Source organism: Sarcophilus harrisii, chromosome 3 (assembly GCF_902635505.1).
Source record: "Sarcophilus harrisii chromosome 3, mSarHar1.11, whole genome shotgun sequence".
Taxonomy (NCBI): Eukaryota; Metazoa; Chordata; class Mammalia; order Dasyuromorphia; family Dasyuridae; genus Sarcophilus; species Sarcophilus harrisii.
The window spans coordinates 425,276,793-425,291,638 of NC_045428.1; the positions used below are offsets into that span (position 1 = coordinate 425,276,793).

Consider the following 14,846-nt stretch of genomic DNA (forward strand, 5'->3'; position numbering starts at 1 on the left):
AAGGCTAAGCAGGTGCTATAGGATGGGGATCTTGGAGAATAAAATACAGAGAAGTAAAAAGATCTTGGAGAACTTGGCCTTTTAATGAGCCATCATTTTCTCTGAACCTGAATGCTGCATTTTAAACATATTTTTTTAATTATAAACTTCAGAATTATCAACAATCACAAATATTTCAGAGAGAACAAGTTTCATGTTAATTTATTTTTACTTTTTTGACACTTAATTTAGTCTTCCTTAAATTTAGATTCTTGAAAGGAACCTCTTTCTATCATTGAAATATTTGGTTAATGAATAGCACCAAATAGAAGGAAGATCAAGAGGAAAAAGGCATCAGAGCAGCTTTGAAAGTAATATGTTGAATTTATTATATGTTAAAGCGAGATTTCTTTTTATAAAGGTGACTTTTTAGAATAACAGAGGCAAAGGATGTGGGAGAAATTTTAGAACATGTCAAAAACAAAACATAGCAATAAAAATTTAATTTCTAAAAGCAAACTGTATATAATAGAAATCAGCCACCACATATAATCTCTTTTGTTATAATTTGTACATGAAAATGTTAATTTTTTAGTGTATTTGTTAAGATGAAAAATAAAATCAAATAACATAACTCCATTCTTATAAGGAGACATTTTGTGTTATTACAAATTTGTTATATCTCAAGCTCAAATTGAAACAAGGCCATAAATAATCTTCAGACATTAGTTTAAAAATATAATGCCTGTTTCCTTGAATATGTCTTGGTAAATATTGTCTATGGATATTTTCTGCAAAATGATTGTGTTATGGTGATTCCTTTTTTTCAGAAACAATATCAGCAAGCTTGGGAAAATGTCAAGATGAAAGCTTATGACCTACGAGCAGATGCCATTGGAATTAAGCACGCTAAAGCTTCAAGAGACATTGCTAGTGAGGTAAAAGCTCTGCCCTTTTCCTTGTCATTTCTGAATAAGGCCTTTCCCATGCTTATCTAAGAAAAAAATCCAAAATTTTATTGGCAAATTTAAATATTGGTCAATTTAAACTTGTAGTAATGTCCGACTTGATGCCTTTCCAATTAGCATTAAAATAAAATGTAGGCAGATCTTTCACTGTCATTGGTACAGTGTGATCAAGTCCCAAATCCAACAAATATTCAAAAGGACCCTCGTTGCTGTCAAATTTCCATTTATTATATTTAAATATAATCACTTATTTTCTAATATCTTCTCAGTGTCAGCTAATTATTAACTATTTATTGAATACTGACTGGATGTGGAACACTACACTAAAGAGCATGGGGAGGAGAGACTGGATTTAGACCTCAGAGAAAAATCAATTCTTATTCTGAGGAATTCCTAAAGAAATATAGTAATCACTTACATTTATTATAGTAATTTAAAGGTAGGGGCAGCTAGGTGGAGCAGTGGATAGAGCACCAGCCCTGAAGTCAGGAGGACCTGAGTTCAAATCTGGTCTCAGACACTTAACACTTTCTGGCTGTGTGACCCTGGGCAAGTCACTTAACCCCAATTGTCTCAGCAAAAAAAAAAAAAAAAAAAAAAAAAAAAGAATAAAGTAATTTAAAGATAACAAATCACTTTCTTTCCAACACTTTCTATGGGTTAGGTGGTGCAATAATTGTTACCCCCATTTTATAGACAGAGAAGCTGAGTTTTAGAAGATTAAGTAACTTACTTATTGTCGCACAAATACAAAGTGTTGAAGCTGAGAAAAAATCATGGAATTTCATAGTTGGAAGGGATCTTAAATAGCCATATAGTCCAACTTATATCTGAAAAAGAATTTCCTTTGGGGTACATCTGACATGAATTCAATGCACCATGGCCTCTATCCAGTTATGGAAGATAAAATATACATATGGAGAATCAACTGAAAGAAATGGGCATCTTTAACTTGGGGGAAGGGGGGAAAAGACTTAGAGGGAAATGGTAACTATATTCAAGTAATTCAAGTATTTTAAGGAAGATTCATCTTGAGATCAATAAAGACTTTCTAACAATTAAAGATGGCTAAAAGGGGAATGGGTTATATCTAGAGGTGGTCGATTCCTCCTTTTTGGAAACAATTAAGAAGAAATTGAATGACCACTTGGTGGATATATATTACACTGGGAATACTTTTTGTGCTTGCATTGTACTATATGTACTATATATTATATGTATATAGATGTGTGTATATACATATACACACATCTATATACATATATATATATATATACACACACAAATATATATATTTCTAACCTTCAAATTCCACAATTCTGTCCAACATGCATAGAATGAGGTGATGGAAATGACAAAACAGTAAATGAATGAATATTAAAGGATAAAGGTTAAAATTGACAAAAATGTGCCAAGTAAAGAATTGATAGAGGGTTAATCTGGAAAGCCTTCCTAGAAGCAATGAGATTTGTGTAAAAATAACTTCTTTTTTTTCCTTTGTGCCTACAGTATCTCTACAAATCTGCTTATGAGCAACAGAAAGGTCATTACATTGGATGTCGCACTGCAAAGGAAGACCCCAAGCTTTCTTGGGCTGCTCAGGTGTTGAAAATGCAGAATGACAGATTGTATAAGAAGGCTTACAATGACAACAAGGCCAAAATCTCTATACCAGTGAACATGGTGTCCATCAATGCTGCCAAAGAGGGCCAGGCATTAGTGAGTGATGTGGACTACCGTCAGTACTTCCACCACTGGTCATGCTTTCCTGATCAGAATGATGTGATCCAAGCCAGGAAGGCTTATGACCTGCAAAGTGATGTAAGTACGCAGGTTTCCCTCCATTAAAGAGCACTAATGGGAACAACTAAAAGAGGCAGATTTAATTTAGATCCAAAGAAGTTTTTAATCTTTAAGACTTTCCCCATAGTTTGGGGAATACTATAATAATCCAAGAAAACTTAATCTATAGAAGAATTTCACTTTGGGCTTTTCAATCTTTTTACCAATTGGATCAGTTGTTTTCCTTAATCTAAAATTATCTCCCGCTCCTGACCTATTCAGTGGTGGGAATTAAGGGCAATACTAATTTTTTAGGTAGTGCCATGACTAATTCAATAAATTCACTTATTAATGAAATTTCAACTTTCTATTTCTATGTATCCATGAAATATGTATCATGGATAAATATGGTGTGATAATTTCATCATAGCTTGACTATTCTCATATTTTAAATGTTAAGGACTTGTTTATGGAGATTGCTAAATATTTAATTGTTGGTCTTCTCACAAAACATTACTAAGATAACATAAAATTAAGTATATATATATATATATATATCTTTTTTGGTCTTAATCATATATTAATTTATAGAAGACTTTTCAAAATCTACTTATATTTGTATTCTATGCCATCTCTTGGGAATAACGATTTCCATAAATTACTATTTATTGTGAATCTTAATAGTTATTTTTATTTGTTCTAAATTTAACTCTCTCAAACTTCAGTATAACTAGTATTAGAGAAAGATTGCTAAGTAATGAATTAGATTTGTTCTATTTGACCTCAGTAGGTAGCACAAACGTAATAGGTTAAAGTTACAAAAAGGTAAATTTAAGATTAAGGTCATGAAAAATTTCTAAACAATTAGAGTTATCTGTGAGTGGAAGGGATTGCCCCTGGAAGGAATGGGGATTCTCTCTTGTTAGAGCCCAGAGATAAATCAATCCTTTTTCCTGAGGAACTTCGAAATTGAATAGTTCAATTATTGTTTACATATATTATAGTAATTTAGAAGCTGGAAGGTTGATTTGAGGGTTTTTTGAAGTGGTGATTCTTTTTTTTAGGTAAATGTTGGACTATATAGTCATTGGGATCTTTTCCAGCTCTAAATTTCTATGATTCTTTATGGTTCTTATTGAATCTTTATCAGTCATGAACTTGAAGTACCAAAAAAAGCAAAAGATATGATCTGTATTTTTGAGAAGATTGTCTTCCTGGGAGGTGGGCCTATAGGATCAAGAATACTCCAAAAAAGAAAAAATAATATACTTCCTTTTTAAGGTGTAATGTTGCTTTCACTATTTACTTATTTCATTTGCATCTTATCACTTTAACTACCACTAACAAATACAAAATATGAGCTTTTTAAAACCAATATCCAATATGATATCATCTGATATTGTTTGATTGAAGTTATCTGGCAGACCACATAATTTAGGAAAAAAACATATTTATTTTCAATGCAGCATTTATTTATTGTTTATTAATTTATTAGGCACTGGAGATATCTAGGCAAAAAAAAAAAAAAAAAAGAAAAGAAAAGAAAAGAAAGAAACATTCCCTGCCCTTGAGGAGGTTACATTCTATTAGAGAATATATCTATGCACAAGCAGATACAAAGTAATTTGAAGTGGAAGAATTCCCACAATAGACATAGAAATACTGCCTATGTGGTGATGTTTTTTTTAAGGGTGTTGATATAAGGGACCAATTCCCAGTACTCTGCTGGTAACTTAAAATTTTGGTTAAGTCAGTTGTAACCAAGAATTATGGTACTGGGGAAAGACTCTTCAAATGGTTGCCTTTCTCTGCAATTATAGACAATCAGTGCTATTCTAAAAACCCATTCAATTTAGTTACTAGTTAAATGAACACATCCAGTAAAAGTTGAGATTAAAGGACTGAGATTTCTAAGAAATCAAAAACTCCTAAGCATCCCAAATCAGACTCTTACAAAAGAATTATTCACAATAAAAAGCATTTTTGCTATATATGTGTGTATATATGTATATATATTCATTTACATATATATGTATTGTATATTACACATCTTTCATTATATGGGGATATATTGAATATTGTGCATTTTTTATTATATGGGGCATTTCCATTGTTTAGATGTTTAGAATACAATACAAATACAAGAGAAGACAACTTATTCCTTATTTTCTCTTAGGCCATCTATAAAGCTGACTTGGAATGGTTGCGAGGTATTGGCTGGATGCCAGAAGGTTCTCCTGAGATATTGAGAGTCAAGAATGCCCAGGAGATTTTGTGTGACAGTGTCTACCGGACACCTGTGAAGGACCTTAAGTATACGAGTATTGTTGACACTCCTGAAGTTGTCCTTGCTAAGGCAAATGCTGAAAACATCAGTATTGTAAGTTGCTATGTTATCATATCATATCGTAAAGTTAGTTAAGTATAGAAAATATTTAACCAAGTAATTTATTGCCATTGTCAAATAATGCCTATTTAAAAACCCAACAAGCATTAATGATAATAATATGACATGCAATTAATTATCTAGGTCTGTGAATTACAATTCAAAGTGATCATTCAGATTTCATGCTAAATGAAGGACATTTATTTGCATCCATTGCAGAAATATATATATATATATATATATATATATATATATATATAATAGAATTGAAAATGCTATCCATTTTCAAAGTGATTTTCATTTGTTGTCTTTTTTTCTTCTTATAGCCCAAGTACAGAGAAGTTTGGGACAAAGACAAAACTTCAATCCATATCATGCCAGATACACCAGAAATTAACCTGGCCAGAGCAAATGCTCTTAATATGAGCAATGTAAGTACATTAGTAATTTTGTCACGTTTGAAAAATGACCATTTTGATCTTGTTATACTACTTCAAGGAGTACTTTAAGAACAATTGGTTACAAAATCCCTAGAGTCAATGGTGAGAAGATTGATTGTTCACAGGAGTTAACTGGAAGTCAGAAAATAAACAACATATTCCTTCCTCCCCTTAATGAATTGCTTGGCATACTATTTTTGATGCTATTTAGCTGTAACAGTGAGGATAAAGGGAAAAAAGGAATAAGGATAAAGTAGATGAAGAGAAATACTACTTTCATTTCCCACAAGGATTTCCTAAGCTTATATGAGATATTGTGAAAAATGTACATTGACTCAAAGAAAGAATACTATTATTCAATGATTTGAATGTTTACATCTTTTTGAGAGTCCTTGGAATATGGGCTAATTTTTAGGAGTAATTTCCAAATATGATGCATACTAATGCTATGTATTTCCTTTGCTTAAGAAACTCTACAAAGAAGGCTGGGATGAAATGAAAATGAGCTGTGATGTGAGACTAGATGCCATTCCAATCCAGTCTGCCAAGGCCTCCAGAGAGATTGCCAGTGACGTAAGAATGAATTTTGGGGGATTCTCTCTTTTTATTTTCATCTAGACAAGTCCCATAAGTATGTGAGAAAAGTTTTTTGTGATTCAAATTATGCCCATTCATTTCTTCCCTAGTATAAATACAAACTGGACCATGAAAAACAGAAGGGTCACTATGTGGGAACCCTGACTGCCAGAGATGATAACAAGATTCGCTGGGCCTTGATAGCAGACAAACTTCAGAATGATAGAGAATACAGGCTGGACTGGGGCAAGTGGAAGACCAAGTTCAAAAGTCCAGAGGATATGCTTTCTATCATACATTCTAAAAAAAGTCAGGCCCTGGTTAGTGATGTGGATTACCATAATTACCTTCATGAATGGACATGTCTGCCAGACCAGAATGATGTGATTCAAGCAAAGAAAGCCTATGAACTACAGAGTGATGTAAGTTTGCTACATTTCAACTTTCTTTATTCTGGTATTTTGCCATGTCACCCAATAGGTACATATTATACAGTTGGGTATTAGAAGTTGAAGAGATTAATTTAATAGTCTGCCCATTTGTTAACCTATAATATACAAAGATAGTTTCTTTATTGTTATCTAACTTTAACATTTCTATCCCTATAAAACACAAGGTTCTCTCTGTCAGTTCAAAAGGACCATTTTACATGTTTCTTTCATTTTCTTTTAGTATGCGCTTTGATGTTCTAGTCCAGTTGTAAAGGTGATAATATGAGATAACAAACACAAAAACCTTTTGGAAACCTTAAAGTGCTGCAATAATGCTCATTATTATTGATTATTATAGTTGCCTGCAACAGATGTGGGTGTGAAATCAAGAAAGTCAAAGAGATATTCCAACTTATAATAGATACAAATGGCACTAGAAAAATATTCCTTGATTGTATCATGTCAAAGAGAATGCCTACAAGGATAACTTTTTGTAGCTTGGGAGGAAAAATGAATACTACATGCAACCTAAAAGGGGTATTTAGAAAGAAACATATATAATAATTGAGTAATTTTTTTTTCTTTAGTCCCATGGAAAGGGGGAAATGATTCTTGTGAAATATTGGTAGGGGACAAAAAAATTACTGACCTTATCATTTGTTTTTTATCTCCACAGGTGATTTACAAAGCAGACTTGGAATGGTTGAAGGGAATTGGGTGGATGCCAAATGACTCCGTTTCAGTAAATCACGCCAAACATGCTGCAGATATCTTTAGTGAGGTAACGATTTTCCATCACTATTAAGCATTTTTCACAAGAAGTTGAGCATTGAAATAGTTTGATCTGCATTATCCAATCTTCAATACCCCCACAGGCCATTTCACAAATTAAAAACACTTTTATTTGATTTAGACTCACACATCCAAAATGATCCTGTCCTATCTCTGTCACATTTGATTATTTATGGTCAGATGAAATACCTGATCTAATTCATGGCATACATGTTTCCCCTGGGGATTCTATAGATAATAAAACTGTCATTTCTACAGTAACATTTTTCTTGGGATAAAGTGTTCACAGTGACTTTCCAAACAAGTTAGAATTTCAGGACATTGCAGGAATTAAGGTGGAAGTGAAGTTGCTAAACAAAAATAGTGGATTCTGTGTCTATGTTGAGTGTTCTCTTTCTAAATATCAAAATAAGAGGGCCAAAGTGCCAAGAAAACACCATCTCAATATATGCCTCACTTAGAAACCTGATACCTTTAGTGATTAGCATAGATAAAAAAAACAAGAACATATACTTTCTTCTATTTAGAGTGCCATATGCTTTGCCTCACACTATTTTTTTTTCTGCAGCACAAATATCGGACCAAAGTTGAAACACTCAATTTTACTCCTGTGGATGACCGAGTGGATTATGTGACAGCCAAACAAAGTGGCGAGATCCTAAATGATGTAAGATTATTTTATTTCATAAAATTAAAAAATGATATCAATTTGTGGTCTCTCTTATTGATAAATATGTCTCTTCTTGTAATCTCTACCCAAAGTTTATCTACCTCCTTGTATTTGTTTTCTAATATAGATGCCTGAGTTTGATTTCCCTGAACCAAATTGCTGAGAATTTTTTGAAACTTATAATCCTTTCTAGTATCCTTCTCAATTTTAAATGCCTTATTTCACAAATATTCTTTTTTAGATTAAATATCGCAAAAATTGGAATGATATCAAATCAAAGTATACCCTAACTGAAACACCACTACTACACACTGCTCAAGAAGCAGCTAGGATACTGGACCAGGTACGTCTGTATTTGTTATGGATAGCTAACTGTAGATTTATTGATAATCATTTGTACAATCTGATCTCAAGTATCAATATGAATTCATCAGTGATATTTCATCTTATGAACATTCCTACTACTTTGAATTTCTGGTTTTAACCAATTTTTGTTGTTGCTGCATTCTGTTCTTTAGTATCTCTACAAGGAAGGCTGGGAGAAACAGAAAGCCACAGGTTATATTCTGCCTCCAGATGCTGTTCCCTTTGTCCATGCTCATCACTCTAGTGATGTCCAAAGCGAGGTAATATATCCTTACTTGAGTATTCTTGGAAATCTTATCCCTTATCATGGGAAATACTATACTTTGTACTTTGGGGAGTGTTGAGGGTTTTTTGGTTTGTTTGTTGTTTTTTTTTTAACTCACATAGTCCCAACTTGACCTTCTTCTTGCTTCCCCATCAAGAACTGGAACCAATTGCTTGCCATTTAGGGAATGGGGTGGGGGGAAGGAGGAGAAAATCTGAAACACACGACTATGCAAAGGTCAATGTTGTCAAATTATCCTTGTATATGTTTTGAAAATAAAAAAGCTTTAAAAATTAAAAAAAAAAGAATTGGAACCAAGGCTATTTTTTTTTCTTTTTTCATGGTCCCATATATTTCTTATTCTTCCTGGGGAATCTTTAAAAACTAATATTTGTGACACTTCATCTTCCTGCCCCCATTATCCTTTTTTGGTGGGCAAGACAATTGAGGTCAAGTGGCTTGCCCAGTGGCACACAGCTAGTAAGTGTCAAATGTCTGAGATTGCATTTTAGGTCAATGTCACTATGCCACCTACTTGCACTTTTTTCTTTTGCTTTGCTAAAATTTCCATACCAGGCAATTTGGGGTCTTATAATTAATAATTACAGAGTAATTACTACAAATAATAATTATGAGATGACTGTATCTTTTCTCCCAACAGCTCAAATATAAGGCTGAACATGTTAAGCAAAGAGGTCATTATGTTGGCGTTCCTACCATGAGAGATGATCCCAAACTAGTTTGGTTTGAGCATGCAGGAGAGATCCAGAATGACAGACTATACAAAAAGGACTATCACAAAACCAAATCCAAAATCAACATCCCTCCTGATATTGTGTCTGTTGTGGCAGCCAAACAAGGTCAGAGCCTTGTAAGTGATATAGATTACCGGAATTACTTGCATCAGTGGACATGTCACCCAGACCAGAATGATGTCATTCAAGCAAAGAAAGCCTATGATCTACAAAGTGATGTAAGTGATTTAATGCTTTTCATTTAACCCATTCTCAATTACCTGCATATATAAAATTTTTTACTATATTTAAAAATAAAATATAATTTTTAAAAAATTCTCGTTGATTTTAAATTATCTCTGCCTTTTTCTATTCCATAACTGCTAATGTGGATAATGATAGATAATCAAAAAGAATACCTAACAGGAATATATTCATAAACATAGATAGATAGATAGATAGATGGATAGATGGATGGATAGAATTTTAGAAAGGAAGTTGAATGGCAGAGGGAGAGGGAAAAGAATGATAGAGAAAGTCCAAAGAGTCAGGAATGCATCCTGGAAAGGAATAAAACACAGTTAGTCTAGATATTTTCCTTAAAATGAAGTTTCACATCTCAGAGGAAGAGGCCATAGGCACAGAGAAGATTTCTATTATGTGAAATGTGTAAAATAGAGTTAGTTTCCAGGATGAAGAGATTTTTATAATAGGAAGTCTGCAGAGATAGGGATACAGCCTGGAGAGGAATATCTTGGTCATTTATGTCTACATAATACATATCTCTTTTTTTCTCTTTTGGCTTTAGAATGTCTATAAAGCAGATTTAGAGTGGCTCCGTGGTATTGGTTGGATACCACTGGATTCTGTTGAACATGTGAGGGTAACAAAGAACCAAGAAATGGTGAACCAGGTAAGTGAAGCATCCTGTGAACTTATAATTAACAATATCATATCTTTAATTTATAAAGAGGATCAATTCATCTTAATCTGTTCCATTCCATTACAGATAAAATATAAGAAAGATGCTCTTGATAATTATCCTAACTATACAAGTGTGGTTGATCCTCCAGAGATTGTTCTAGCCAAGATTAACTCAGTCAATCAGAGTGATGTAAGTATCCTTTTGACTAACTGGAAGTAAGCTGCATAGTTCAATTGCCTATTCGTAGGCCTTAATAATTTTCACGCTGATTGTATTATCTAAAATATTACTTATGAAAACTATATCAAGTAATTATTTTGAAAAATCTTACAAAATCACTAGCATTTTTTTTTTATTTTTAGACAAGAGCAATGCTTTTCTCCAAGACATTTTTTTTTTAATCAGCTGAACCTCATTTTAAATGAAGCCAGATTGATGTTTATGAATGAGTTTTACTCTTGTTTTAGATGTTAGGCTAAATACTAATGCTAAGCCCTATAGAAAATCAAAGGTGTACTTGTCTTAACAGGTAACTTTTCTTTTCATTAGGTGAAATACAAAGAAACGTTTAACCGGCAAAAGGGCAAGTTTATTGGTTCTGCAGATACTCCACATCTATCCCACTCCAGAGATATGGCCAAACTCTATAGTACAGTAAGAACTGTTTTAGAATTTATAATTCTTTATAATATAATTCATATTCAATATTAAGCTCATGTCAATATTTGTAATCTTAACTGATTATATTTTAAGGCTCCATTTTCTTCTCAACAGAGAAGTTTCCTTGTTTTAGAGAGATACATATTAATTTTTGTCCTATGGGACAAAGTGACACGAGTTAATAACAACTCATTCTGTCCAGGATAGGAGTTAATCCTTCAGACAGCACTCATTACTAACCTAGTAAAAACAACCTAGAGTCTAGAGTCATTTATGACATAGGTAGTTGATCATTTACTTAACAGCTGAAGTAAGTAAATTGGTTAAACTATTCTTCATGTGACCATCAATTTAGAATTGAAAAAACTTTACAGATAATTTCATCTAACCTTCTCAGATCTCTCAAATCCTAGCTATGTGACCTTAGACCAATCACTTAAGTTCTTTGAGCTTCAGTTTTCTTCTCTGTAAACTGAAGGGGATTGGCTTTTATTATCTTTAAGATTCCTTAGTTCTAAAAATCTACAATCTCTTATACTACTCATTATAAAGTTCCTCAACTTTTGTTAATTTGATTTACTTATCATGCCTACCATGTATATAGTCAGAAGTTCTCAAACTTATTTTTTAAAATTTTATAGACCTCTGCCCATGTCTGGTTAAGCTTATGAACCCATTCTCAGACGAATTTTTAATACACAAAATACAGAGTATTACAAAAGAAAGAAAGTATAGTGAAATGAAGTTATTAAAATATTTTTAAAAGTCCAAATTCATGAATCTTAATTTGAGAACCCCATCTGTAACACAGACTATAGTGCCAAAATCCTAGAAATCTGCTTTAACCTTACTTCTGACATAAGTATATTATACAACATGGTTCTAGTCTCTTGGTTATCTTATGTATCTTGTTTTCTCTAATGTATGCATGTTTTCTCTTATTGAAATCTTCCCATATTTTCCTTGCATAGATATTGTACAAAGGATCCTGGGAAGGAAGCAAAGCCTACGGCTATACCTTGGATGAGCGCTACATCCCAATTGTTGGTGCCAAAAATGCTGACTATGTGAATAGCCTGGTCAGTATGATTTTTTTCTGCTCTAAAATCTGTGTGCATCTTTTAGTGGGAAAGACTGACTAGTAAGAATATGCTCAGCAATTCTTAATGGTGTTAATGCTTCACAGCTTAAATACAAAGAAGTATATGAAAAGCAGAAGGGTCATTACCTGGCTGGAAAACACATCAGTGAATTCCCTGCTGTTATTCATTCTTTGGATTTCCAGAAAATGAGGAGTGCGGTAAGTAAGAAAAGATACCATTTTGTTTTCCTTAAAATTTTTCTTTCTAATTTTTACTTTCTCCTGATGCCTTCTGAGTTGTAGCACATCAAAATGTCATTTCTTGATGTGCTCCCCATTTGATCCTCCCTTCTAACAAGTAAATAGTTTAGAAAAATTAACCAACAAAAGTGAGCTCCAATTCTTCACATGTAGAGTGGAAGGAGTATTTCATCATCAGTCCTCTGGAACCAAGATTATTCACTGGAATCAACTGCAATTGAGATGCCTTTTAGTGTTGTTTTCGTTTAGTGTAGTTTAGTCATTATATATGCTATTCATTTAGTTCTATTTTCGGGGGGGAAAAAAACCTTCATTTTCCACAGTGGTTTTTTTTGTGTATCTGTAGTAACAGTTTCTCACTTTAAAGATACTACCTGCTAGATCTGCTATAAATGTCCTTCCTGATCTCTACCTACCCCCCAAAAGACCTTGTATTTATTTTGTATTTACTTATCTCTTCATATTCCTCCAGTAGGAATGTTCATTGCTTGAAGGTAACTAACTTAAAGGACTACTTCATTTCTATTTTTGAACCTCCAGCAATTAACACAATGTCTTGCATATAATTAGTACCTAATATGTGTTTGTTAAATTAAATTGAAATGAATTATTTAGTTACCCATGAAGAAGAAAAAGAGGCTAAAAGAAAAGGAATTAGTTTTTTTCCACAAATTGATAATTAGTCTATTAAATACCTTCCTATTTTAAAAACACTGACCTATATTATAATTAAGGTCTTAATGTGGCTAAGTATTCTAACACATTTTAATTCCTTCTTTTTTAAAAACATTAATGTCCTTTCCCACAATTGATAATTAATCTATTAAATATCTTCCTATTTTAAAGACACTGACCTATGTTATAATTAAGGTTTCAATGTGGGTAAGTATTCTAACATTTTAATTCCTTCTTTTAAAAAAATTAATGTCCTTTAGCTGAACTACAGAAGACATTATGAAGACACCAAAGCCAATGTGCATATTCCCAATGACATGATGAATCATGTATTGGCTAAAAAGTGCCAATATATCCTTAGTGACCTGGAGTATCGCCATTACTTTCACCAATGGACATCTCTACCAGAAGAACCCAATATCATTCGTGCCCGAAATGCCCAGGAGATTTTGAGTGATGTATGTATTTTTATAAATACTATTCATGGGTAACATTTCACTGACTCCTAGTTCTAATTTGTCCACCCAATAATCATGTATTCTTATTCTCATTTGATGTCTATGCTTTGACACAAAGTGATCTGGAACACAAAGTGGGTAAAAAAGACCTCTTTGATATGGGCGTTTGGTCCCTATAGGGCTTTTCTTTGGAATGGCCAAGTCCTCTCCTCTATGTTTATGTCAGGATGCATCTGACCTTCTACAGGTGGAGAGGTCCTCACTCAGGAGCCCTTATATAATAATACAAGTAGGGTCAGATTAAGATCCTCTGGGAACCCTGGACACCAATAACCTGGGACTCCCAACACGCTCCTCCTTTCCTTAAACTAGGCAATAGGATATTCATAATGAGAATTCTCTCCGGTCCTTAGTAAGTTGCCAGAAATATTTAATGAAAGGCAAAAAGATGAAATATTCCTATATGCACTTCTTTGCCATTTTCTTTTTAGTCCTAGTTCTTATGGAATCTTGCATAGGATTTGTATTGCTCTTCTAACTGGGCCTTGGGAGCTCTTAGTACTTGAGCTAGTCTTCTCTACTATTAATAAAAATTAAATTCAATCTCAGAACCAGAAAGAGGAAGTGGGAGAGTCCTGTTGAATCCTAATTTCTTCCATGAAGATCTCCAAGCAATAAAGATGAAATCCCTCTGATCAGGAAAGAAAATAGTCAAGTTTAATTCTTTATTTCCCTTAATTATCCAAAACCAACAGTCTTCCATTAGACTGTGAGTTCTTGTGGCCAGGGATTAAAAAACAAAACAAAACAATGCCTAGCACAAAGCCAGGCACATAAAAGGTATTTAATAAATGCATATTGACTGATCCTAATGTTTAGAAGCCTTTACACTCTGGAATTCTTTAATTTGTGTTTAGTAGGCCTATTGAATAATCTGAATCTGAATTGATATAAAGATGTTAAAATGAACTATTGTAGATAAACTGACAATTGCTGCTTTCTACCCTTTTCCCTCAAACAGAATGTATATAAAGATGACTTGAACTGGCTGAGAGGAATTGGATGCTATGTCTGGGATACACCTCAAATCCTCCATGCTAAAAAATCCTATGATCTCCAAAGTCAGGTAGGTAACCTCCCTGAAAGATTGCGGATCAAAAAAAAGCATTGTTGGTATTTGTTAACTTTTAAAAAATAACAACAATCCCTTTCTTTTTTGTGATCTTGAGTTTACAAAGTCTTTTCACATTCATTATCTCTTCAGCTTCACAGTAGTCCAGTGAGGTAGACAAACCATCTATCCTTAGTCCTCTTTAACTGATGTAGAAATTAAGGGGTAATGAAGGTAGATAACATAATCTAGCTAATAAAAACAATGATGAAATCAAAACCCAGGC

At 33.1% G+C, this 14,846-nt stretch overlaps 1 protein-coding gene across 6 annotated transcripts in view; it reads left to right on the forward strand.

The window, feature by feature from the left end:
* NEB (nebulin) overlaps positions 1–14,846 on the forward strand; it is a 206,663-nt gene that overhangs the window by 124,142 nt on the left and 67,675 nt on the right. For all 6 annotated transcript variants that reach the window (XM_031960690.1, XM_031960684.1, XM_031960686.1 and 3 more), the window contains exons 88-105: positions 810–917; positions 2,457–2,768; positions 4,906–5,109; positions 5,442–5,546; positions 6,024–6,128; positions 6,242–6,553; positions 7,239–7,343; positions 7,923–8,021; positions 8,266–8,367; positions 8,543–8,650; positions 9,317–9,628; positions 10,198–10,302; positions 10,399–10,503; positions 10,864–10,968; positions 11,946–12,053; positions 12,161–12,274; positions 13,252–13,449; positions 14,471–14,575. In XM_031960690.1, coding sequence (XP_031816550.1) covers positions 810–917; positions 2,457–2,768; positions 4,906–5,109; positions 5,442–5,546; positions 6,024–6,128; positions 6,242–6,553; positions 7,239–7,343; positions 7,923–8,021; positions 8,266–8,367; positions 8,543–8,650; positions 9,317–9,628; positions 10,198–10,302; positions 10,399–10,503; positions 10,864–10,968; positions 11,946–12,053; positions 12,161–12,274; positions 13,252–13,449; positions 14,471–14,575 — 2,712 coding nt within the window. The remainder of the gene's footprint in view (positions 1–809; positions 918–2,456; positions 2,769–4,905; positions 5,110–5,441; positions 5,547–6,023; positions 6,129–6,241; positions 6,554–7,238; positions 7,344–7,922; positions 8,022–8,265; positions 8,368–8,542; positions 8,651–9,316; positions 9,629–10,197; positions 10,303–10,398; positions 10,504–10,863; positions 10,969–11,945; positions 12,054–12,160; positions 12,275–13,251; positions 13,450–14,470; positions 14,576–14,846) is intronic.